At 41.4% G+C, this 25,376-nt stretch overlaps 4 protein-coding genes across 6 annotated transcripts; 2 read left to right on the plus strand and 2 right to left on the minus strand.

Moving 5' to 3' along the window:
• The first annotated feature begins 169 nt into the window (after nt 1–169).
• Nucleotides 170–1,807, plus strand: LOC121194839 (zinc finger protein 436). 2 transcript variants are annotated; one of them, XM_041057919.1, is made up of 2 exons: nt 170–302; nt 681–1,807. In XM_041057919.1, the coding sequence occupies exon 2, from the start codon at nt 727–729 to the stop codon at nt 1,786–1,788; it is 1,062 nt and encodes a 353-aa protein (XP_040913853.1). In that variant the 5' UTR covers nt 170–302; nt 681–726; the 3' UTR covers nt 1,789–1,807. The 2 variants fall into 2 exon arrangements, with proteins under 2 accessions (XP_040913853.1, XP_040913852.1); XM_041057918.1 differs by having other exon boundaries at nt 181–406.
• An 858-nt stretch (nt 1,808–2,665) lies between these two features.
• Nucleotides 2,666–7,545, minus strand: prmt2 (protein arginine methyltransferase 2). Of its 2 annotated transcripts, XM_041057917.1 has the most exons (9): nt 7,331–7,545; nt 7,057–7,257; nt 6,035–6,196; nt 5,204–5,368; nt 4,842–5,017; nt 3,686–3,815; nt 3,463–3,599; nt 2,994–3,168; nt 2,666–2,799 (listed from the first exon to the last, which is right to left on the minus strand). In XM_041057917.1, the coding sequence occupies exons 1-9, from the start codon at nt 7,415–7,417 to the stop codon at nt 2,767–2,769; spliced, it is 1,266 nt and encodes a 421-aa protein (XP_040913851.1). In that variant the 5' UTR covers nt 7,418–7,545; the 3' UTR covers nt 2,666–2,766. The 2 variants fall into 2 exon arrangements, with proteins under 2 accessions (XP_040913851.1, XP_040913850.1); XM_041057916.1 differs by lacking the exon at nt 2,666–2,799 and having other exon boundaries at nt 2,856–3,168.
• Nucleotides 7,546–8,398: 853 nt separating this feature from the next.
• Nucleotides 8,399–11,638, minus strand: ercc1 (excision repair cross-complementation group 1). The gene is made up of 9 exons (XM_041057376.1): nt 11,488–11,638; nt 10,898–11,305; nt 10,370–10,473; nt 10,108–10,207; nt 9,535–9,611; nt 9,303–9,402; nt 9,117–9,188; nt 8,802–8,870; nt 8,399–8,712 (listed from the first exon to the last, which is right to left on the minus strand). The coding sequence occupies exons 1-9, from the start codon at nt 11,545–11,547 to the stop codon at nt 8,650–8,652; spliced, it is 1,053 nt and encodes a 350-aa protein (XP_040913310.1). The 5' UTR covers nt 11,548–11,638; the 3' UTR covers nt 8,399–8,649.
• Nucleotides 11,639–12,267: 629 nt separating this feature from the next.
• On the plus strand, nt 12,268–24,865 carry si:dkey-67c22.2 (uncharacterized protein LOC792544 homolog). Its single transcript, XM_041057235.1, has 10 exons — nt 12,268–12,401; nt 14,513–14,609; nt 15,222–15,429; nt 15,587–15,663; nt 15,749–17,590; nt 17,931–18,333; nt 18,670–19,187; nt 19,432–19,919; nt 20,125–20,217; nt 22,559–24,865. The coding sequence occupies exons 2-9, from the start codon at nt 14,582–14,584 to the stop codon at nt 20,197–20,199; spliced, it is 3,639 nt and encodes a 1,212-aa protein (XP_040913169.1). The 5' UTR covers nt 12,268–12,401; nt 14,513–14,581; the 3' UTR covers nt 20,200–20,217; nt 22,559–24,865.
• The last annotated feature ends 511 nt before the right edge of the window (nt 24,866–25,376 follow it).

The following is a 25,376-nucleotide window of genomic DNA, read 5'->3' on the forward strand; positions in this document are numbered from 1 at the left end:
CTTTGTCAGGGATGATTCACGTTTAACGGAATATTTCCCTCATCAGTATCTTCCGCCTCTGCCGACTTCACATTCAAACATGTAGGACAGTTACACCGCCACTCGCTAGATGATGCTGCAGCCTATTTCTTTTATCGGAGATCCGGGTTCAGCTTCATAGCGAAAAAAAAAAAACGCAGGACATGAGACGCTATCTGACAAACCCCCTGTTGTTTTCTGCCTCTGTTATAGTGACGTTTTAAATGCGCCTGCAAGATAATTACTTTGCATACGTGCACATTTTCTTAAGAGGAAAGAAAACGGTATGTAAACTGATCTTTTATCTGCTATGGGTCGTATGCTCGAATAACCTCATCGTTCAGGGCGAAGCAAGGCCTACGACTCAGCTGATTGGTTATTAAGTCAGGTAGGGTCTATCTGGATTTTCAGGTTTGCATGTCGAGTATGATCTGAAATCAGCAGCCAGCGTAGTCGGATCAGTTTTAGTGCAGCACTGCTGTGCACTGTACACCGACGGTGTCAATAACGAGATATTCCGTGACTTAGCCTTTATTTTAATAGTAATGGGGCTGATAAACTGCTAAACAGATGTGGGCGTGGACATGTTTTGTTTGGTGCATGTCTGCCCTCAGCTACTCCACTGTCAAGTATAACAAACAATATGTGTTTCTCTCTTCAAGATGTCCCTGTGATGTGCCAAAGGATGAAAACCCCTGCTCTTCCACTATGGTTGTAGATAGCACCATGCTAATAAAAACGGATAAAACCGGTGATAAAAGCCAAAAGACTGGGCTCTGCTCAGACTGTGGATGCAGTTTCAGCCTTCCACAGTCTGACCCTGACCCTGATTCAACCAGTGCCTCATCCCCTCCTAAACAGCAGCGTGTGCTGAAAGCAGACAGTCCATCCAAATGTCCGTCCTGCGAAGCGGGCACCAGCCTCCTTAATGGTAGGCGGCCACACCGGCGCATCCGCCTGGACCCTCACAGCTGCAGCCTGTGCAACAAAACCTTCATCTCCTCCACCCACTTGACCCTTCACCTCGCCTCTCACAACAAGGAGAGGAAGTTCAGATGTAGCACCTGTGGCAAGTTCTTCCATCAGTCCTCCCACCTGATGGCACACAAGATAATCCACAGTGGGGACAGGCCATTTAAATGCCCCGAGTGCGGTAAGACCTTTGGCCGTGCCTCTCATCTGAAGACCCACCGCCGGCTCCACACAGGCGAGAAGCCCTTCAAGTGCACTTACTGTGACAAGTCGTTCACCCAGAAGGCTGGGCTCCTGGCACATGTACGTCTGCACACTGGGGAGCGGCCATACAAGTGTGAGCAGTGTGGTGAGGGTTTTCGCTCTTTGTCACTCCTTCTCTCTCACAAGGCTGCAGAGTCCTCTGGGCAGGCCAAACCAGTGTCTGCGCCACCACTAACCCAACCCCAGAAAACACAAGGTAGCCCAGAGGATCTGAAGTGTGGTGTCTGCTGCCGCACCTTTGTGCGATCATCATACATCAGGCTGCACATACGCCTCAAGAAAGGACAGCGACCTTATCACTGCAAAGTGTGCAACAAGACCTTTGTCAAGCTGGACACGTTTGTGAATCACTGTGATAAACACTTGAGGCAGAAAAAGGATAAAAGCAAGGAAACTAAAGTCAAAGTTGTCAAACCTCCTTTGTTTGTTCCACTCTCCAGGCCTCCTTCTCCTGAATCCTTACCTCCTCAGCCTTTATCCTCAGAGGTCAACACACGCTCCAGATCAAAAGCAAAGAGTAAAACAGAGCAATGACCAAGACGAGAGCACCCACTGACACAAAAATGGTCTTTAATTAGGAAATGTGTTATTGTAACAGTTCTGCCACAGCACATAATAACAAATGCAGGACAGTAGTGTCATGTTAATGTCATAAAAAAAACATCTGAAACAAATGAAAAGTTAAATGTTTCCAAATTATCCGATAAAGGGAAAGAGACCAGATTAGTAGTTAAATAACATTATGTGATTTATATCAATGTGAGATTATGAATTGTACAGTTATTTTATTTAGAGTAATTAATTTTATTGTGGAGATTATCTTTGGAAGTACTACTGTGTGGTTTTTTTTAAATGCATGTTTTAGCTCATGAGGCTAATTAATATTTGGAAGAATAACATGTCAGTGATGTACATTGCTTACTCTAATCTTTAAATATAGAAAACAAGTGTCATATGTAACCATTGCAATTTATGGTTACTTTGTTGTTTTCTTAAATCCATACAAGCCAGTTGGCATGTATAGCACTTGTACAAGTTACAAACAATGCAAACTAAATGTCTATTGTAGAACAATATGCACATAGAGTAAAAATAAACATAAAAACATAGTGTAGAGGAGTTGAACATTTCTTTTGTTGCACCTGAGACCACAAATACCTGATTAAAAACATTTGTTTCAGTTGTCAACACAACACTATCTATAAAACCTTTATTTTTTTCTTTCCCACAGAGCCTGATAAGCACTTAAGTTGAAGTTAAAGTAGATACATTAGTCATGGTCTGTTGGATCACCTGGGTCTGTGGCTATCCACAGGCCTACCATAGTGCGACTACATGTCCTGCCAGATGAGGCTCCTTTCACTGTCAAATTCATTGTAATCTAAAAGTCACACTTCATTACAGGTCAGCAGCAGCTCACAGCTGAGACTTCTCTGAGCCCAAACTTAACAGAGGATTTATTAGACTGGTTTTCCATGGAGCTCCGCCGCTGATGGACACGGTGAGAGTCTGTCACCTCCACATGGGGAAACTCTTTGTCCCAACCTATGGACACAGGAAAAAAAACAGAGGGAACAACTCTAAGGCCACTAAAGATAAAGTTAGGACTCTTGGGAGGCTGATGTATGAAACTGAGTCTCATTGCATGATGCTAGAAGAGAACAATCTACCACCACTTCACTGATTATAGTCAAGGCATCTTTGAAATGTGATGTATAAAGTAGAGATTTAATGTTTGCCTGGCAGTTGTCTGTTTCCTCTGTGTTGCTGTTAATGTTCCACTGCAGGGTAACTGTCATGTGGCGTCTCCAGACGGGGTTCCTACGTAGGACGATGGTTCCACTGATGGAGTCTCCTGCATGCACACTGATCGGCCTGTCTAGCATGAATAGAGTCTGCTTCCAGTGAGTCGGCCTGAACGGAAAAAGGTCTAATTAGTATAGTCATGCACTACAGGTTTTGACTTCTTTGGACACTACAATTGAAGAATATTACAAACATAATTGCAGCCTGTAACAGAGAGAGATGTTCTCAGATTGTGGTTTTAAAGTCCAAATTATGTGCATTATGTTTACTACTCACTTATTTTGATTGTTTGAAGTAAGGGCTCATAAGCTGCTAGTGAATAAACTGTCTTTCTTCATGTTATAACTGCACAACAGAGTAAGTAAGTGTTGCAGAAAATTTCAGATGTTTTATGTTGTATACTCAGAGTTAGGTCCGGTGTTTAGCTCCACTGTTGCGCCTCCTGACTCCAAGCTCTCGAAATGAACAGTGAACCAGGCAGTGAATCCGTGGAATACACCAGACTTTTCCACACAAAAATGAAACTGACCGTTGATTTCCTGAGAAATGAAACCAAATGGAGGTTTCTTTAGTCAAAAAAAAAAACATGTATGGGAGAGACCAGTTTAATAATGAAACACAGTACCTCCAGGTCTTTGACTTGCAGAGAGTACATGTCGAGGTAGATGACTTCACAGGGAGCGGTGAGGCAGTCATTGGGCTCAATGAGGTGGCTGAATTTGGGTTTGGTGAAGAACTCTTGCTGTGCCAAAGGCCTGCAAGGGTGAAATGTTATTCAGTACCCACCATGGGGAAATTAGGTTGCTGCCATGCACAATAGCCAGTATGACTCAACGGGGTAAAAGGACTAATAGAATAGAATTTTAGCAGACAGAAGATAGAACAGATCTGAAAAATGAATGCCAAAGTAAATTTGAACATATGTAGTGTAGTCTGTACTGGATTAGAAGTACTGGTGAGCAGCATAGCATAGATTTTTGAACCTGCATGAATTAAGACTGAGCTCACTTGAGGCGATGAGGCCTCAGTTTAAAGTGTCCTAGCAAATCTCCCAGTCTTAGTGTCAGCTTGGCCTTGGCTTATGTCCTCTGTTCCTCTTCACTAAAGTTTTCTTGTGTTTAGTATGTAAGTCTTTCTCATATGCTGTACGTCACAACTGCAGTGTTTTTGGCTGATTTACCAGAAATTAAACATGCAACTTTCTGGTCTCCTCTGCTCTGTTAATACCAGCAACTTGACAAGGAGATGCAGTTGAAAACTAGTTAGGAGTTGGACACTGAGATAAGATTATCCTGCCAACTTGCTACTTCGAAGGTCAAAAAAACAAAAACAATTAGCATCATCGGCCAACTTTAATTAGTCACATGAGGACACTTTATTAGTGTTGTTGTTGTTTTGAGGTGCTGGTAGAGTGATGTATGGTTAAAAAACAGTAAGTGGATATGATTTTAGAGCCACCTACAAGGTGCGACAGAAAAATTCATCGTATTTGCATTGACAGGTCAACAGATCACCACGTGTTCCACATAGAGTAAAATAAAAGTGTTATGGCAATAAAGAGTCATACATGCAAAGTTTATTCTCATAAAATGATATTGTTTTGCGAGTGATGTACCTTTTCAAATGTGAGCAAGTTTTTTTGTACTTCAGGTTAAATGTGTTGGCAATAATTCTGGCTTTAATTGCACATTTGATTTCAGGAGCCTGAGAATTTCTGCTGCATGTGATGATCAACATTGCAACCTTGTTAGTTGTACAAACAGCTGACTACTGGCTCTTACTGAAGAGGGGTGAAGTCCAGGCCATAGGGCCGCTCCCAGAAGGCCATTTTCTCTGCGTAATAGCTGTCGGCCTGACATGGCACCAGGGTGAGGGCCGCTGATGAGGGCCACATCACGCCGCCTTCTTTCAGCCAGCGGTCCCGGGCCAGCAGGACTGACTCCACCATAAATTCAAACTAGACCAGAGGGAAGAGACAAAAAAAATACGGTGCAGTGTAATCAAACCTCCACAGAGCTGAGAGTGAAAGAGTATGATGGATTCCAATAAAACTAATGATACTGACATAAAGGATCCACAATGCAAAAATCTTCACACAGTAACTTATTAGTGGTAGTAAAAGTAACGGCAGTGTAATGATTACCAGCAGGCAGTTACCCATCCACTCAGACACCAGGACGTCCACCTGCTCAGGCAGCTCGATCTCCTCAGCTCGTCCCTGAAGCACCGTAACCACCTCCTCACAATCGTTCTGCTTCACCAGCTGCCTGGTGTACTCCGCCATGGAGCTTGCCTCCACAGCATACACCTACAATGCCACAGGTTAACTTATTCAGTGTATATGCCAAGGTATATGTAGCAACACTCAGTCATCCAGCAGATGGCAGTACAGGTCAACATACAATGCATTATACCATAATAATAACTCATATATATTATGAGTAAACTAAGTAATTTGGTATATTAAGCAGAGATTCTGTTCCTGTGCTTTATCATATTTCTCTGAATTTCCTGTCTATTATATCTCAAAAATTTGTTGTCATTTTCTTGATAACTGGGTGGTGATTTATACTTATATGCAGGGAGAGAATGGCCAGAAAGAGGGAAAACAACAACCAGATGTCTCTTTGAATGTGTAGCTCTGGCTCCTCTATAGGACAGTTTGTGCCCACTGACCTGCCCATGTTTATATGGTGTAATAAAAAAACATATGTTGGGATAAAATATTACAAAGGTAGGAATTAAACAACAGATGGAAAGAAAAATGGTTAATGGCTAAAATTAGAAATGATTAATTCAAAACAACACCAAGACAAGCTTACAGTAAAAACACCCAACAGCAAACACCTGACCATGTAAACTTGTGGTAGATGCATGAATAGAAAGTTCTGCTTGATTGCCTGCATTTTTTTATCTTTGCATTTGAGTCTGAGTGTTTAAGGAATTTCCCCAGCAGCCATATTGTCGACATTACCACTGAGGGTTGTGCCAGCTGAGCGCAGAACAGGCTGATGATGCCAGTCCCACAGCCGAGGTCCATCACCACCTTGTTCCTCAGAGACGCGCTGTTGCTGAGAATAACCTGCCGGTAAGCCTCAGTGCGACTCTTGTCTGACAACATCTCCAAGTGAAGCCTCTGCATCATTAGATAAAAATAAATAAAAAACATTAAGCGATATAATTTGTTGAGGTGAATACACAACAATCTATCATTTCAACGTGAGACATGTCCAGACACATATTTTTGTCCATATTGACCATTTTGTCAGTTTTGCATGCTCTTTTATAGAACCCCAAAGTTATATAAGTTAAATAAAGATGACATTATGAAATCAATAATATTACAAATATATATGGGTAAAAGATATCACCATGAAATTTTGAACTAATCCAAAACTCAGCTCGGATTTGGTGTCTGCTCATTCAGACCAAAGCAACCACCAATCACATTCGTTATCCTTCACAGATTTATTTTTTTGCCCCAAGAAGAGTTGTAGCTGCCAAAGTAACAACTAATGGGACTCTCAGTAAACAACTGGCAATTTCCTCATTGTGGTACAGCAAGTCCTGTTTCTATAGTGTCTTTCTCAGTGTTGCATGCAAGAAAATGCTGACATCTGATTTGGTTTCAAAGTTGGTAAACGGCAACTTCTTAAATTTCAATTATGTATCTTTTCTGGGTGTGATTTCCGTATGTAGCTTATGAGTCTAAAGAATTTCTGCAGCTCTCTGAACTCCCTGAAGCTGTCCTTAAACACACCGCCACAGAACAGCATCTTAGAGCAACTGCATTAGATTGTGAAGATAATACTTGACAAAAGAAAATATATGGGTTGTGAAGTCAAGTCTCTGCATGTTGATTTAAAAAAAAAAAAGCTACCACAGTGAAATGTATGACTGCAAATTAGTCTAAACTCGTATGGTATGCTTAAAATTGTGGGTATGAGCAACTAGTTGATCATAAGACTGAGACACGCAGAACATGATGGTTCTAACCAGAGTCCCATAACTGCCAAAGTATTCTTCATCCTGCCATGGGTCCTCGAGGGAGGTGTCCTCCTCCTCCTCCTCCTCAGCAGCACCCGAGCGCAGGTAACTGGCAGGGACATAACCCCTGACTTCCCGCAGCTCTCCCCACCACCAATCTGATGAAGGCTTGGCGTGCACAAGAAGTCTGTCCCCTCTGCTGAAACTAAGCTGCGGGACAAAAGAGACACAGTTAGTGCTAATAAATGTGTGTGTGTGTGTGTGTTTAAGGGGGGTCTCTAACCTGGTCGCTGCCACTTGCTGTGAAATCGGACAGAGCAACACACTCTTCAGGAGACGCATCGTCCTCATCCTCCTTCTCTGTCTGCATGTCCGACGGTTTGCTCTACCGTAAGACACGGGTTAAACCTCCTTCAGGGGGCAACGCAGTGTAACTTCAAATAAGAAATGAGCGGTAAAAAGCATCAGCTCAACACTTCAGCTGGCTTCAGTACCACAAACACTTCCTGTTCTGACGTCAGACGAAGTTACCATGCCTTCACGTGCTGTCGGAAAGAACATATTTCAGTTTCTGTGCGAGGTGATCATGTCGAAAACTTATGCCACTTATGCTGTGTGTTGCATGGTGATTATTTGCCGTTCGTGTGTTTTTTTTTTTTTAATGTGTCATCCCTCGTAAGTTTAATAAGAGTCGTTCACTTTGGAGTGCGGGGATTCGTACACGTTATGGATTTGACTCCTCGGTTTCCCACAAATGCTGTTTCAGTGTTTATTATGGTTAGTTGTGGGTTATTTTCTAATCAGCCAGAATCTAATCAATTTTCTAATCAAAGCAATCACAATAGAGTTATAACTAGTCGACTTCCGAACCTTTAAACGGAAATCTCGGAGGAGCACCTAAAGGTAGCACCGTTCTCTGTTGGAGAAAGGATTAAAAAACACTTTTATTTTAGATTTTGGGGTCCACTAAGAGTAAATTTACGCCAAAAAGTAACTAAAAAGTAACTGCTCCTTTTTGTATGGATCAGGATTAGCACCACGTGTGAAAAAAATCTGAGAAAACAGGCATAAGTCATTTTTTTCTGAGAATTCAGACTTTAAACTCAAATTTCATTTTTTTTTCTCCACACATGCATAACCATACATAACCCTCCTCCATATTTTTGAGTAACCTTACTGCTCTTCAAATTAGTATGTCATTTGTCATTCAAATATAAATGTATACTTGAATTTTTATACAGTGGATTTCCTGTGTTTTTGTAAATGAAAAACATATTTTGGCACTTTCATTCTGTTTTGTGTAGTGTATGAAAGAGGAACATTATACAGTATAAAAAGAATACAAAATATTTATTTTCATTAAAAATTAATTCAGCAACAAACAAATGATATCACTCCATAACTCCATCCAAAAAAAATCATCTTAAATCCTTAAAATATCATGTCAAATTTTACACGTCTTTCTCTGACTTGGTATAGAAAGAGTGTTTGTAGTATTCAGCTCAGTCCTCATGTGTCTGTTCAATGTCAGAAACCAACACACAATGTCACAAACCAACACACAAACTTCACAAGCATGTCACACATCGCTGGTCCCAAGTTTCAGCTGTCTTTCGTTTTCGACTTGAGGAAGGGCTTGTGCAGCACATCGTAGAGTCGTCTCGCCTGAGAACACAACATGTCAACACTTAAATTCAACAAATGTTCCATGTAGCCTCTCTTTCAACATATTCTGCATATGTATTCTTACTTACCTTTTGTGGTCCAAGGCCTGGACAGAGAACCAGGTCTTCCTTAGACGCACTGATGATTCCTTCTATGGACTGTAAAATAATTAAATAAATAAGTAAAATAAAATAAAATGGCACAAAATGTATTGACCAGAACATTCTCTCTGAGAACATCACTAAATGAAATTGAGTACAATTAAAAGATTAACTCAGAGTGCACTATCAAATCAGCCTGTGAATATACACCATTTATAAGACAGCATTAATCTGAGGATGAATCTTTGCTGTGCCGAGCAGCTAATGGACTGAAAATACTCTTCTGTGTGCAGTGGTGCTCACCGAGAAAGTGGACAGCAAGGTAATAGCATCAGTCTTGTTTATAGACTTAACAGTGGTCAGGCAGTCTGTAACCTTAAAACAAACATCAAAATCCAATCAGCATCATCATATTCAGACAGTCACATTAAAAAGTCTGAAATTGGCACAGCTATGACTTTAAAAATGGAAAAGTGTGAATCCACCCACCTTTGACAGATAGTCTTTTTCAACTTGCTCCTTCAGTAGGTCTGCTGGCTTCTTTTCATATGACTTATATGTTTCTAGGTAACGCCCTGCCTCCTCTGGACTGTCAAATCAACATAACAACAACATTAGGAATGTTTTCTCTATTTATTTTAGCCTAATAGTTTACTGGCCAACAGTCCGTGTCCTGTAACAAACTGTTCGGTCTTCTTGGTGATCTGTTGCAGGTCTTTACCTCCAAGCCAAGATGAGAGTGCAGTCAGCCATGATGCAGATGCGAGCCAGCTCCTTCAGCGCATGATGAGGATCTTTCTGTGATGAAAAATCAATCTGAGTCACAAAAACTACATGCATTCTTAAAGATGTATAAATGGAACTTGGAGCTGTAAATCTGTTTTAAACAGACATGTCCTGAAAAATGTTTTTGACCAAATCTTTTTTCATACAGTGTTTGTATGTATTCATGTTTGTTAGTATCATTTATATTTTCCTACAAGCAAACCTGAAATAGCCTCCAGCTGCACGTCACGCTTCAAATACATCACTACTAACACGGTAATTATAATTTTTTTTTACTCTAAATGTTAAAGCAGGAAATTAACAACATATGAAGAAAGTAAGTAGAATAACAACACAGATTATCTTTTTTTATAATCTGAGCTTTTTAATGTATCAATTTGTTATCATTGACAAAATATCAGAATTGTAACAGAATTGATATGCAGCAATCATTAAATTGAAACATCTCTTGATCTGCCCCAAAAGTGAAAAACACAAAGTTTTGTGAATGTTGTTTCTTCTTACTTACCACATCTACTTGAACCAGTAACACTCGCAGCGTGAATGTCTGTCCAAGCTGCTTCAAACGGTCATGTATATAGTTTGGGTTGAGGTTGTGATACCTCAGACTTAAAGCCAGGCCCAAAACACACAAGAGAAGGAAAACGTGAAAAAAGTGCATAGCTGTGTTTGTTCATCAAATTATAATAAAACACAGTGTACTCCTCTGTGTGCACATGCCAACACCTCTTCTTGATCTCATATGCTATTTTTATTGCACAGATACCTACCTGAGGAAGAGAGCACATGCTGTCTGTCCCAAGACATAGTCTGGTACAACATCTCCAAACTCCCACGGCACACTCCTCACAAACTTCAGAATGGGATTTCCCCTCTGAATAAGTGACAACAAACATGTGAAATAATGTAATGTGATTCTTACCATTGTGTAAATCAACTAACAAACCTGAAAACATCTTTCAACATTCAACATCTTGACAACATTCTTTCCTGATACAACAAAAAAGCCTGACTCTCCATGGAATAAATAAGCAGGTATGGAGAAGAAATAGATTGATGGATTGCTGTTGTGAGTTCTTGTAAACCCTACACTACCAATCAAAAGTTTTAGAACGTCCCCATTTTTCCAGTTTTATATTAAATTTCCATCAATACAAGTCCAGTGAATAACCTTAAATGGTACAAAGGTAAGTAGTAAACAGCCCAAGGTAAACAAAAAGAAAAGTTTAGGTCACTGAAAACTGAAAAATCTTGAAAATTTCATAGAAAAGTGAAAAAGCATACATTCTGAACCATACCTGTCGAGGACTGACAATAATGCTGCTCCCAGACCCCACCGGTTTAGGACCCACGCTGAGGCTTGCATCTAACCTTTGACAGTTACCCTCTTTTTGGTCTGTGCCCGTCACCTGTCTCTCCTCACTCTTCTGAGCCCCTTCAGATCCACCTTCGGTCCCTTTAGCGCAGTCCTGAACAGTTTCACACCTTCCCGTGGCAGAAGATCCTGAACCAGGCTCAGTTTGTTTCAGACTGGTAGCTCCAGCACCTTGAGTCTTGGGCAGTTTGAGGGGAACCTCTCTCTGAGGGGCAGCAGCCACATTGCTTTTACTCTGGACGATATATTCTGCGTAAGACAAGGGCTGGTCCACTGACACAGGAGCAGGCTTTAGTGAAGATGCAGATGAAGACAGAAACTGCGGCTTGAGCTGGAATACATTGACATGAAAAGCTTGTCTGAGAGTCGACAATTATGAATAAAATCGTGTTGGAAAAACACAAGTGTCACTTACAATTTCAGCACGTTATCCTGACCAAGAAAGGTAGCGTTAGTTAGCTAGCTAAATCCTAGCCGTAAGAAGTTAGCGTTAAATTATGACAAAATACCAACCGGTGTTCTTTCTTTGGTGAAAGCAGAATCGTCCAAGTTGATGTTAAATCTCTTCTTCATGTCTCTCAATTAATGAAGACTTTTCGAGTAAACACACGCCACTGACTGGTAGGACTTCTGCTTACTATCGTCCATGCCTCAGAGCAACTCACTGTTACACCGCCAACGATGACACTTCCGGCGCATATCCTTCAGAATAAAAGCACCATCTCCATCAATGTTACCTGACTACAAAACCTCAAGAATGCCCCCAAGCACGTTTTAATTTATATCTGATATACTTTTCCACAAATAAGTATATTTACCTTGTTAAAAACTCTTAAAATTACATCTACCCTTCTCTCTCGTTGAAAAAATCCACTATGCTAATATATTTTCATGTCATTAGTTTAACAACAGGATACAAGATGTCTTCTATTTCGCTGTATAGTTCATGTTCAGGGTTTGGGGATCTTTACGTGGTAGTTAAGTGTAAGTTGACCTGATAGCCGAGTACCAGAACTACTGTACTGTAAATTTATTTTTGCTGCCCGAAATAATTTCTTCAAACTAAAACAAAATGAATATTTTCTGTCCTGATGTTTCCAAATAACAGCACTAAATTATCTCTGGAACAGGGTGTAACACCCAGAAAAAAAAGTAGAGCTAATCAGCCATATGCTGAAGTTACACAATCCTGAAGTTTGCCTCAGTTTGCTACCATGGAGTGAGTGGAGTTGCCTAGGAGACCGTGACGCCGCCATTCAAACCGCGCAGCATGGCATGTTGGGATACCTTTTCCCATCATGGCGGATCAGTTGGTTGGCTAACATAAACGGTTAGCATATTCAGCGATTCTTTGGTCCTGCACAGTTTGGGACCGCAGCCATCTGGCATTTTCTACAAAGGAACTGCAGCCACCGTACATAAACTGGGTAATTATATGCTACAGAAACGACAGTTCTGATGAGCGAACGAACCTGGTTTGATGAAAGAAGAAGCAGCTAAATTTCTTAGCAAACTAGCTAGTTAAATAGCTACTAGTGTGCTAACTTAGCTAGCGGTAATGTCCTAGCTGAACGTGTTGGTAGTGAAGCGCCGCTGAGGCCGCGGCTTCCAGGTAGTATACCCACTTATACTCTTGTCTGGCTGGTAAGCGTGCAGAGCATTTTGCGTTTAATTGAGCAGTTTTATATAAAAAAAACACGAAGTCGTGGTTGTATTAACTTAAACTAACGTTAGCTAGCGAATGCCGACTGCATTGATCTGTGAATGGAGGTTAATGTTAGCTGTGGCAGTGAAGGCCCGACAGTATTTGGCGTTATCTAACAACGGTCTGTTGTTGCCTAAACTTTTTTCCTCCTTGCTTCTGTTGTCCACACAGCTTCTGACTCAGATGTAAACAACAGCATCTTTTGTGTAATTTAACACGGTGACATAATGTATTTGGAACAGAATAACGAACTTTACAGACGTTACACAAAAACTGAAATAACATGTTGGCAGCCATACCTTTGATTGTTAGCTTAGCATTAATTGAAGCGAACAGCAGTGCTTCTCGCATGTTGTGCGTGTATGGTGGCATGGGTGATATTAAACTTTTACGATTGTAGAACTGCTACGTTCTTCAGCCAAATGCAGGGTTTTGCTTAAAAAATTGACTTGGTAAAAAAACTAATCGGATCTGCGTGTATGTAATAGGCTTTGAGCCAACAACTAAATACAAGCTGATTTAGTAAGTTGCCTTTGAGAGATCTGAGGTAATTCCGAATGAGTTTTTGGAGTAAGGACTATGGCTACCAAGCTTTACTATTTGATATTACAAGAACTTTTTTGGCATTAGCCATCCAGCCTCATTGTTGTCTTGGGGTCAGTGCAGGGAGTGCAACCTTTATTGGGTTAAAGGGGGCTCTGGTTCTATTGTTTTAGATGGTTACTGACTTATACTATCAGTGTTCCTTTACTTAAGTGCTGGTAGAACATGTTTGTGTGTGTGTTACTCCTCTGGCCACATATTAGTCAGTGGTTTTAAGCCAGGCATTTTGCCTTTGGCAGCTTTAGATACTTGCAGTCTATTTATTGCCTATAACGATAGCTAGCAGATCTATTAGCAGACACATGCCTCTGTTCATATGTGCTTCTCATTGACTTATTCATCATCATCATCATTCAAAACTGTGTACTCAAAACAAAAAGTAAAATGTGTTTATATATTGCAATCAAAAGTAAAGGGAGAATCAGTCTCTCGGTTTTCCTCTCAGTAATCTTGTGAGGCATACTGAAGGTTTATATTGTAGATTATGCTCAGATTGATGTTGGCCAGAAAAATAACTTCCCGTGGTGAGACTCTAATATGTGATGGGGAAATTAAATGTCACACTGGCCAGAAGGTGCTCCTCTGATGTCAGTATTTATCACACTACTTGATTTTAAATTAAGAGTGAACGGATCCTGGTTTGCCAGTAGTGCAAAGGAGAGGAGGAGTACATTGATGTTGGAATTGTATCAGCTCCACTCCTGATCCTGTAGATCTTCTTGGGACATTTCTGGTCTGTATTGTTGGTTTTAGTCACAAAGGGCTCATACATAGCAACACACTTGAAATAAATCTTACCTTCATGACGGTTTTAATTCTGAGTTTTTGTTCAAACTGTTTTAGAGAGGTGTGGATTGAGCTTCATTTAGCTTGTAATTTTGGAGGTTGTAGTTTTTGGTACTGTTGGTTATACAGAGAGATGTTTCTAATATTTTGTGTGCTTCATATATAAAATTAGAACAGACAATTGACTTTTACATATGGCATTCATATACTGATAGAAGCATGTCTACCCGGCTATTTTGAGTCAAACCAAAAGGGTACCAATTTTAATTTTATAAAATCCCTATCCATACATATCACTAGGGGAAATAGTAGTAGTTGTTGATGTTATCAAGATGGTGTTACCTATATTATGCTGCAGCATGGGTATGAAATATATACCACATATTTTACTTCATTTATTGGTGCTGCATTCTTGAGTTAAAGTACCTCTGTTTTCCTCCCCAGTGCTAAGTGAGGGAGCAGCACATCAGTGACATTAAGACGGCCTTTTACGAAATCAGGGGCACCAGCACAATGGAATGTGCAGCAGACATCCCGTCAGGTGAGTGATGGATAATACACAAAAAAATCTGTCATTTAAATTTCTATCCAGTTTGATTAACTTTCTTTTACTGCAGTTTCCACCTAAATTTCAGGTTTAACATTTTAGTATATGCCAGTGTTTCATTAAAGTCCATTGTGTTCCAGAAACAATTTAAAACATATTACAGTTGTGTTTGAATGATTTGGCCAGTGAAGTTTTATTTTTTCCAAAACAATTCAACAGCTGTATTTTTGAAGCTCTTAGACAGATGTCACTGTGCCTGCTTTTGTATGAGCTTATGTATTTAGATCTTTACAGTAGTAGCCTACACTTTCAGTGGTCATCGCTATAAAGACAAAAGTCACCTAAAAATAACAGCATGGTTGGTTGTGACGTGGCTTATTATTCACCTTACCCTTTGTGTACCTTAAACAGTTTGGAAAGGGCTCCTTGGAACAGTTCACAGTAAATGAAGATGATCACAAGCCTTCAGATCAAGCAAAATTAAATTTAGTACATTCAAGTGTAGAGCTAATCAAATAATAAGAGAAATAACTTTCTTTAGGTTTTGTTCATGTTATGGATTTGACAAATACTTGTGTAATCTGAAATAATGGGTTCCCTGTGCAGGTGAGGATGAGGCACCTGAGAAAGATGACATGAACGCCAAGGAAGGGACCGAGCCACCCCATAAGAAAAACAAGAAGCACAGAAAACACAAGAGCAAGAAGAAGAAGAGGAGGAGGAAGGGGGAAAAGGAGAGCAGTTCAGAATCTGGTGCTGAGTCTGATGTAGAACCACCACCGCCACCAAGGCCTGTCCGGACCACCAGAGCCAGGTCAAGAAAAATAAATTTCAATTACCAGTACAGCCTAGCTAATTCTTACCTTACCCAAACTGAAAGGTGACCTCCTTGTGTTTTGTTTGTATCAGGAGCTTAAATTTTACACATAAGTAGGGACATTTTGTAAACATAGTTTTCCTTGTGTCTGTAGTGCCAGACTGGCAGCAGCCGCCGGGGCAGGAGATCATGCTGGATTGAAGGATGAGGGTAAAAATGATGTAATTACAGGTGGGAAATCCTCACACGCAAACATAACTCATTTTCTTCAGAAAGTAATAGGTTGATTCCTTATTATTTGATTATTTCTAATCAGATCGTGTGGACACGGAGGTAGACTCAAAATCCAAAAAACACAAAAGACATACTGCCAAGAAGAAGAAGAAAAAGAAGAAGAAAGATGAAAAGCAGGAGAAGAAATCCCCATCTCGATCCCCATCTGAAAGCAGCTCAGCTTCAGGTTCTGAGTCTGAAGGTGAAGGAGGGAAAGGAGCTGGCGATGGCAAATATTCTCCACTTGCAGCATCTGACCTGCAAGAACCAGTATCCAAACTGTGTTCAAAAAGCAAAAGAGGTGAAGAGAAGGGGGTTCCTATCCTCATGCAGAAACCTGAGTTGCTTGAAGTGAAGAAAGAGGAGAGTTCAAATATGGATGTGTCCCCAACTGGAGGGAGGGGCAGTAACACGAATGGATCAGAAAAGGATATGAGGTCGCCCACTGCAGGTCAAGATGAGATAACACAGACAGCAACAGTTAGGGTTAAGACAGAGGGTGGTCATGGAGATGGTACGTTCAGCCATGCCCAGGAACTCCCTGACATCATCCCTAAACAGGAGGGTGCTACCCCAAGAGATGACCCAGGCCTGAAAGATCAGGCCAATTCAGTTCAGAGGGCAAAGGTCAAGGAACACGATACATCCAGGTCCAGGTCTTCTTCTCCTTCCAGGGGCCTAGACATTAAGAGGTCTGGGTCAAGTCATAGTCAGTCACCAACACCCAGTCCCAGTAGGCAGCAGTTTGGTAGTCAAACCGCAATAGCAACGAAAGAACGGTCAAGAACCCATTCCAGGTCAACCTCAAAGGGAAAACGGTCTGCAACTCCCCTAAAGAGTCAGAAGCTATCCCACTCTCAGTCCCCTAAATCTAGGAGGAAGTCGCTCTCCCCGTCGCTCAAGTCTCCCAAGAGAGCAAGCTGTCCGTCCCGGTCCACCTCTCGTTCCCTCACCCCCAAGAAGAAGGTGTTAAAATCTCCAAGGAAGTCCAGGTCTCCTAAAAGGCGGAGAAATTCCTTGTCTGTTTCCCCAAAGCGGCGCAGGAGTCCCCCCTCTCCTAAAAGAAAGATGTCACGATCCCCTAAACGTGGTGGGCGCAGATCCCCTTCTCTATCGCGGTCTCCAAGGAGAAGTCGAAGGTCAGAGTCACGTTCTCGTGGAGGCACAAGGCAGTCTAGGACGCGCTCACCGAGACGGGGTGGTGCAGGTGGCAGGCGTTCACGGTCACGCTCCGCCACTAGAACTCGCCGCTCCTGCTCTAGATCCAGACGGCCTGTTCGTCGCTCCAGATCACGAACACCCACAAGACGTGCAGGGGGTAGGCGCTCCAGGAGTCGATCCCTGTCTCGACGTAGGCGGTCACCACCGCCCAGATCTCGCCGCTCACGCTCCCGGTCGATCCGCAGGAGCAGGCGGACTCGGTCACGTTCCATAGTAGTCCTTAAGCGCAGTCGTCGCTCCAGATCGAGGAGTCCCCGCAAACGGACCAAATCCAGAACCCCTCCCCCCAGGCGGCGGTCTAAATCCAGGTCACCAGTCAGAAGGCGCTCTCGGTCCCCTGCCAGGAGAAGTCGTTCTCCACCAAGGTTTGGCAAACGTTCCAAATCCCGCTCATTGTCTCGAAGGCACCGGTCAAAGTCACACTCACCACTGCCTGGCAAGAAGAGGTCTAAATCTCCCAAGAAGAGTGGCAGAAGGTCAAAATCTAAATCTGTTTCTCCAGGCTTGAACAGATCTAAGTCCAGGTCCAGATCTGAGTCAAGTGATGGGAGATCTGACAGCTCTTCTCCAGCCAGATCCACATCTTCCTCTCCTGTTAAAGCAAAGAAGCCTTCTCCAAAAGTAGAGCAGACAGCTGGAGAAAGTGGAGGACCAGCTACAGCAGGTCAGATTTTTTTTTCATTCAAACTCCAATTACTCAAATTGATTTTGTTTCCTTAATTTCTGTATCTGCAGTTACCAAGAGTCATTGCAAAAACAAAAATGAATCCTAATGCACATTACCCCCACTCACTGTTAGACTTCAATAACAAGCCACAATCAAGTCGCTCTCATCCCCTCATTCCCCCAAGCTGATCTGAATTGCTAGTTAATGTCTTTTCATCGTTTGTTCTTTTTACCAAGTGGAAAGTATTAGTTGTTGTGGATAAATTCAAGTGTTTTTTTTTCCTCTAAAAATGTCTTAACATGTCTTTATGCCATGTCATTTAACATGTGCCATGCAGGTGGTTGGAAACCCGTGCCCTCAGCAGCTGCCTGCAGCCCACAGGCTGGGAGCTCCTCCGATATATTGCAGGAGCAGCTTGCTCCGAACCATGCCAAGGAGCAGAGGGAGCCTAACAGTTCGTCCAATGAACAAGATGCTCCCAGGTCCAGGTCTGGTTCCCAAGAACCTAATCCAGATGGATCGGATTGTTCCGAAGTCTCAGATGAAGAAGAGGATTCTTCCTCTCCAGTTAAAATTACATCTAAACGCCAGAGAAGCTCCTCAGTTTCAGCATCTCCAGAAGTGCAGAAGAAGCAGTTGTCCAAGTCACGGTCACCTACGGATCGCAGGAAACTTTCACGCTCAACTTCATCACCTCGACGATCAACATCCAAGTCTACATCCAGAAGGAAGCAGTCTAGGTGTGTAGTGTGTAGTGTGTTAGTGTTTGTTTTTTTGTTTGTTTGTTTGTATGCACCCACCCTACATCATGAACAGGGTTTCTGTGGGACCTTAAAGAGCATAACATTAAATTCCTTAAAGGTATTGGATATTAAAGACCTCATTAAATGGACTTTAAAAGTATCTAATCATCAGATCCAATGCTCACATCATGCTACACTAGTAAATGTAACTACGAAGTCAAATACATAAAGCCTTCTAATTATTCTGTAACTGCTGTCCCACTCTGTTTAGTTGCTGTTTAGTTAAGTTGTTTACTGAAGTATTCATCAGTCTTACTATTAATCCTTCCTCAGGTCCAAGTCTCCAGTAAGGAAAAGAGAATCTGTCTCTCCATCCGAAAGGAAGAAGCGACGGTCTAAATCTCCTGCTCGGCGGCGGCGGTCACACTCGCGATCACGGCGTAAGCGTTCGGGCTCCAAGTCGAGAACCAGAATCCGCCGATCCAAGTCTCGCACTCCAGCCCGCAAGAGGCGATCCCGAACCCGTTCACCCAACACCCGGGGGAGGAGGAGATCCAAGTCCACAGACAGGAGCAAGCGATCCAAGAGCCGCTCCACGGGGCGCAGGAAACGGTCCAGGTCAGGAGAGAGAAGCAGGCGATCTAGGTCTCGTTCCTCAGATCGTAGACGGAGGTCTAGGTCTAGAGGTCGAGGGAGGCGCCCAGTGTTTCGCAGTCGCTCATTTGACAGACGGGACAGGTGGAAGAGGGAACCGAGTCACTCTCCAGTTCTCATCCTGCGTAAACAGCGCCGCTCAGGGTCCCGGACACGGCGCAGCACCAGCAAGACTCCTCCACGGCTCACTGAACTAGGTAAAACAAAAAGATAGTTGCCAATAACAATCATGTAAGGTAGTTAACACTTACAACTGTTATTCTATGTTTATGAACATTCATGCAACAATTTTGCATGATTTTGTTTAGATTTTTATACTTTTTATACATTTTAGACTGCTTCATGCTGAATCTTGCCTTGTTTCCTGCTCCACTTACCCTCCCTGCACCCTATACCCATTACCCCTTCCTTACCTCTCTCTTCCACACGTCCTTTCCTCAGACAAGGACCAGCTCCTGGAGATAGCTAAGGCTAACGCTGCTGCCATGTGCGCTAAGGCTGGGGTTCCCATTCCTGAGAGTCTTCGGCCAAAAGCCATCCTCCAGCTCCCTCTACCCACTCCATCTCCCACCCCTCTCTCCTTACCTCTACCTTTACCTCTCCCAATGGGCATGGGGATGCCCAACATGCCGAATATGCCCAACATGGGTCCAATGGGGATACCCAATATTCCGGGGATGCCCAGCATGTCAAACATCACCATGAGTGCTGCCATGGCAAGTATGACAGCAGCTACTATGACAGCTGCCCTGACCAACATGGGTGCCCTGGCGGCCATGCCTCCCCTTGCCCCACTCCCTACCATTACTAACAAGCCTCCCCCATGCCTCGCCCCCCCAACACCAACCCTTAACCTGGACCACATCGAGGAAGCAAAGAGGAAGGTCACTCAGCAGGCCAACATACACACCATCAAGGAGCTTACCGAGGTAAATGTAGGGTAAATTTGTCTTCGTGTGTTATTGGTTGAGAGTAATTATTACAGTTTTTGTACATGTTCAGTAGAAACAATGTTGAATGAAAGAATGTTGAAGAGTGAGTAATGTGGTTGTACTTTTGAGGATATGTCCATACAATCAGTATATGCGCTAGTACAAAGTAACAGATGTTTTTTTTTCCTCTTTGTTTTTGTAGAAGTGTAAGATGATTGCAAATAGCAAGGAGGAGATGGCCATTGCCAAACCCCATGTCTCAGATGATGAAAGCTAAAACCGCCAAGCCCTCACGGTAAAATTTCTTATTTTTTCCCCATTTTATTCTTCTTCTTCCTTTGCCAGTCTTTATATTAGTGTTTGATTAATTTCTCTTCACTCCCTTGTGGGCGTTGGGTTTTTTAATCACTGATATCAAGAAGCAGATTATACTATATATTTAATTATAAGTTTTTATTTGTTTTTAAGATGATGTCAATCTTGTCCAGCTGATCATCGATCCAAAAGCAGCATGCTCATTGGCCATCTCAATTTGGAATCAACTCTGTGTGCTGATTGATCCACTTTTGTCTTTCAGTCTCTATTTGAGGAATTGTAACAGGTCATACTTGCATATGAAATAGGGGTGGGCGATATGGCAAAAATATCACATCACGATTTTTTGATGGCAAAATCACGATTTTATCACAGTTCATTTTTACAGTGAAGTTAATTTAGAACCAAACTATTCTCTATGTAAAATTTTAGCCCTAAAGACGAAAAAAGTTACCTCTTTCCACCGTTTGCTACTTCTCTCATATGGCTTGCTTTTATCAAAGGCTTGTGTTATAGTTGGTTGTTTCTGTGTAATGTCTTTAGCCGTTACCACTGGCTGATGTGTGGTTAGCCTCGCTGCTTTGCTCTCAGCAAATAGTTTCGGATGCTGCCTCTTCAGGTGGTTAAAGAGGTTCGTTGTGTTGCCACCCGAAGCACGAACCCTTTCTGTGCAAACTTTGCAAATGACAGTTGTTTGTGCTTTGTCGTTTGGAGAAAACCCAAACCAGTTCCATACACAGTGTTGGGGAGTAACGGAATACATGTAACGGTGTTACGTATTCAAAATACAAATTATGAGTAACTGTATTCCATTACAGTTACAGTTTAAATAGATAATATTCAGAATACAGTTACATTGTTGAAATCAATGGATTACGTGACGATACTTCTCTGTTTCACGAGTTTATATTTATTCTCTAAATGAACGAAGGCAACCCGATGCATTTCCCAGAAGCCCCAGCTCCACGAAAACAAACGTAAATAAATGAGCTATTCGCCTGACCAGTCGGTCAGAATGGAGTCGGACGAGGAGCAGCAGGAGCGAGAGCTTGAGCTGCAGCTGGTAAAACAAAGCCGGGACAGGAATGCGTTGGCCAAGACAGAAACGGCGTTACGTATTCTGAATACGTAACGCGGTTACATGTATTCCGTTACTCCCCAACACTGTCCATACGACTGAAGTGGAGTTGCCGGCCATGGCTACCCGCTACACCTTGACTAAAACAGCAAGGCTAGTAAAAAAAAAATCAGCACTTCTCATACTTCGCCATGATTGGTTGGTCATGTTCACTTGAAGCGGGCTGTTAGCTGCCCAAGGAAAAAAAAAAACTTCTCATGCATCTGTGCGCAAGCCTAGAGCTGCAATTAATAGAATGTGCCCTATAGACCAGGGGTGTCCAAACTGTTCCACAAAGGGCCGTGTGGCTGCAGGTTTTTGGTTCCGACCAAGCAGCAGCACACCAGACTTGACTCATTTAATCAACTGATCTCAGTCTTCAGACAGTGGATTGGTCAAACTTTGTGCTCTTCATTGGTTGGAACGAAAACCTGCAGCCACACAGCCCTTTGTGGAACAGTTTGGACACCCCTGCTATAGACGATAATATGATCTCTCTCCTCTGGCAGATCCTCAACACTTTCTAATCCTTCACGATCTAATATCGTCATATCACACAACCCTAATATGAAATATTTTTCATTTTCCTTTAAAGCATTTTTCTTTAGCTTTAGTTGTTTTCAGTCATCCATCGCTTTTCCCTACATCCTTCATTATTTATATTTATGATTAATGAAGTCACTTATCAGTGACTCATTAAAAATACAATGAACTTATTCATTGTTTGAGATTTTTTGTTTTTACAGTCCTGTTTTCATGTGTATTTTCTTCTGTTTTAAGATCCACACTGACTTTTTGGCCCGCTAGTTACTTTGCTTGATACCTGAAAAGGAACTGTGTACTAATTATTTATTTCAGAATAGTTTGGCAAGTTTAATGCTGCACTGTAGTGTCTATCATTGCAAAGGCTGCAGTTGTGATCACAAGTTGTGACATGTCCACCAACAATGTGTCTCCTGAGGCACATGATTTTTACTGGCTAAATTGAATAGTTCACCCAACTCACTAAATCATAGTTCTCTTTTCTGTTCAGACAGAAGATTAACCCTTGCTCTCAAGAAATACTCTCAGCCTTCCTCTTCATATTATATAGACCAGCTTTAGTGTTGTTTTCTGTATTGATTATTTTTTTCTGTAATTAATACAAACTAATTAGAAAAGCTGTTCAAATTTTGACCTTTGCTTTTTCTTTGTCTGTACACAGCCACTCTCATCAAAGGACTGAAGGAAAATGTAAAAAAAGACGCTTTATAGGTTGGACCTACCTTTACATAGTTACCTTTGGCTGCCAGATATTTTGACTGAGCCTCCTAAACAACAAAGAAGAAGAAGAGCACCCTAATTGTCACAGTTACTATGTAGGAGCACCGGCACCAGCCACTGCCCCACTCAGCTCCCCAGTTTGTTTCTGTTTAGTGTGAGAGCGTGTCACCTGTGATACCAGTGAGAAAAAAACTGGACAGTGAGTCTGTGTGTGAACTGTGTGCGGGTGCATAGTGACTTTCACCACCAACCCATCAGTGTCACTGCTTCTTCAAGCAGTCACTGTTGTAAAGACTGAATAGGAAACAAACCAAACTAGTGGCTCAAGTGTTTTTGTATAAGATTAGTTTCTCTAAATTTGTTTTACTTTTATGCTTTCTTAAAGGATTGTGTTGAGTGGAAATTGCTTCCTTGTTCTGCTGTATTCCCTTGGTTACCTCTAATCCCTGGTTTTATAAACAAATAATGCAGACAAAGTTTTGGTAGATCCACACGTGTGATTTGTTTTCATAAGTCTGGGCCTCCAGGGAAAGGGAGTGTCAACATGTCATGAGTCCTGGAACAGGATGCCAGATCTGATTATTTTGAAGGAAGAGAATAAATGAGTATATTGTCTGTAAAAAGAAGGTTTGAATTTTGGCTACAACAAAGATTATCATCTCCATTCAAAAAAAACAAAAACAAAAAACATTACCAATTCAGTTATTACTGCCCTGGGTGTGACTTTCTTCACCTCTATTTTAAATGACACCAAGCTCATCTTTGACTCTAACCTAAGTCCTGTTGGGATTTCTTCTAACTAGGAAATACATTTGATGTAGATTTGAATGGACATTTCATCTGCCACAATTTTTGAACACCAGCATCTTAACATGTGTTGTTCTGCTCTTTGCAGAAAACCGTAAGATATAATTTAACATGCACAGAAAGCATATCATAAATTATTTGCTGGGAATTGCTGTGATGCCATTTTAAAACTAGAAGAAACATTTGAACGGTCATTTGTCATCTGGGTTTAACTTTCAGAGCAAGAGTCATTTGAAAGCAATGCTGGTTGTTGTCTGTCCTGGACTGTCCACAGTACCTATCATAATACTTGAGACTGGTGGTAAACACCCACATTCAGATCACAAACAAGATCTGGTTGACTGGTCCTTGAACCACCAAGTTTAAGCCATATCATTCTAACATTTTTTTTTGTTTCCCTGATAAGGAACAGGTGGGATGAAAATGCAAATTCTTTTAAACATCATGCTTTAAATGGGGGTAATTATTACTTGTTAAGAAGAACATTACTGCTTCACCGTGTGACAGATTACATGATTAAAATTGAATACATTTTACAGAGGCTTTTGTCTTTCTGTTAGGCAGTTTATTAATACATACATTCTAGTGGTGTCATTTTCTTAGAGGCTCACATGAAGAACAAAATTCATGTTATTACACTTGGGTGACAAATGACTTGTAGTGGTTATAGGGTTGACTGTAGAAAGTTGAGTATGTCTCGAGCTGTGACACTTAAATGTTTTTGTGTGTTAGACAATCAGGTTCTTTGTCTCAAATTGCTTTGTTTTTTTTATTTTTTTTTTTAAAGAAAGGATTGTAATCACAAGGAACTTGATCATCTTGAGGCATTGTATTCAGGTGGCAAATAGAGAATTGTTATAGAGAACACAACATGTAGTAATGTGCGAACATAATGAAAAACCCAACAAGCTCTTTTCCTTTAATCCACTGATAGAACTGATATCTTCTTTACCTGTAGATACTGGTACACTGACCTGTTAGGTCCTTTGTGTTGAGTTAACAGGGTGAGTTAAGCTGAGTAAACAGGGTCCATGTTTCACTGTAAGCACGTGTCCCATTGGATGACAGAATAATGAAGACGAACTTAAACTGGCAAGGATCAAGTTTTTCTGGTTTTTACAGATTCTTGCACCTATAACTTGCATTTTATTTTTAGCGGAGAAGGAAATAATTCTGCATCCATCCTCCCATGTCATTTTTCTATACCCAGGGCTGTTTAACTGTGGAAGATGATCTGTGACCCTTTTGTCAAAACTGTAACTTTACTGATTCTGTACCAAAAGTGTTTAACCGTTGAATTGATTCCCCGGGGAAATCTTTAACTGTTTTAATGACAAGAAAAGAAGAAAATTAATTTTAGGATTTTTTTTTGGTCATTTGAAAATGACATCGCTTGCTTTGTACATAAATGTGTTGATGATAATTAAAAAACTCAATAATCTGTATTTATTCTTGTCCTTGTGTTATTCACATTCATAATGTGTCTCTTCACATATAAAGATATATCGAAAGTCTGCTAGAAATAGGGAGGGGAATAAAGTTGAGTTTAGTTTGGATGACTATAGATGGTTGGATTTGATAATACAAGCAGTTGTAGAGGGATGTATATCCTGCTTGTTTATTTTACTAAGCAAATCATACGTTTTACAGACATTCCCTGAGATTACAAATAAGATCAGACTTCTTAGAGTAATCGATTGGGCTTTAATATGTGGAGAGAGGTAATTATCTTAAACGAATGAGTAAGAAATGAACAACACATTGTTCGATGTTCAATCAAATGTCTTCTGAGAGGAGTTCATGATTGAAACTGTAAATTTGCAGATGAGAAAACGGAGGGTTACTTGCGTAATCCCTGGTTCTTTGATAACAGAGTGAGGTGTTTCACTATGGGAATCGCAATGACAACACGTCTGTCCGTGACAGACCGGTTGAGCTGTGCTCGGAGACCC

This window comes from Toxotes jaculatrix, chromosome 15 (assembly GCF_017976425.1).
Source record: "Toxotes jaculatrix isolate fToxJac2 chromosome 15, fToxJac2.pri, whole genome shotgun sequence".
In the NCBI taxonomy this organism is placed as follows: domain Eukaryota; kingdom Metazoa; phylum Chordata; class Actinopteri; family Toxotidae; genus Toxotes; species Toxotes jaculatrix.

Excerpts from the sequence above, each read along its gene's own strand:
- LOC121194839 (XM_041057919.1), top strand. The coding sequence starts at position 727 with ATGGTTGTAGATAGCACCATGCTAATAAAAACGGATAAAACCGGTGAT.
- prmt2 (XM_041057916.1), bottom strand. The coding sequence starts at position 7,417 with ATGCAGACAGAGAAGGAGGATGAGGACGATGCGTCTCCTGAAGAGTGT. Across the intron at positions 7,258-7,330 it reads CAGCAAGTGGCAGCGACCAG|CTTAGTTTCAGCAGAGGGGA; the intron begins GTTAGAGACCCC and ends TTTGTCCCGCAG. Across the intron at positions 3,169-3,462 it reads AACACCGGACCTAACTCTGA|GCCGACTCACTGGAAGCAGA; the intron begins GTATACAACATA and ends TTTTCCGTTCAG.
- ercc1 (XM_041057376.1), bottom strand. The coding sequence starts at position 11,547 with ATGAAGAAGAGATTTAACATCAACTTGGACGATTCTGCTTTCACCAAA. Across the intron at positions 11,306-11,487 it reads TCACCAAAGAAAGAACACCG|CTCAAGCCGCAGTTTCTGTC; the intron begins GTTGGTATTTTG and ends AATGTATTCCAG. Across the intron at positions 8,713-8,801 it reads CAGGCCTTGGACCACAAAAG|GCGAGACGACTCTACGATGT; the intron begins GTAAGTAAGAAT and ends TTGTGTTCTCAG.
- si:dkey-67c22.2 (XM_041057235.1), top strand. The coding sequence starts at position 14,582 with ATGGAATGTGCAGCAGACATCCCGTCAG. Across the intron at positions 15,430-15,586 it reads GTCCGGACCACCAGAGCCAG|TGCCAGACTGGCAGCAGCCG; the intron begins GTCAAGAAAAAT and ends TTGTGTCTGTAG. Across the intron at positions 19,920-20,124 it reads CCATCAAGGAGCTTACCGAG|AAGTGTAAGATGATTGCAAA; the intron begins GTAAATGTAGGG and ends TTGTTTTTGTAG.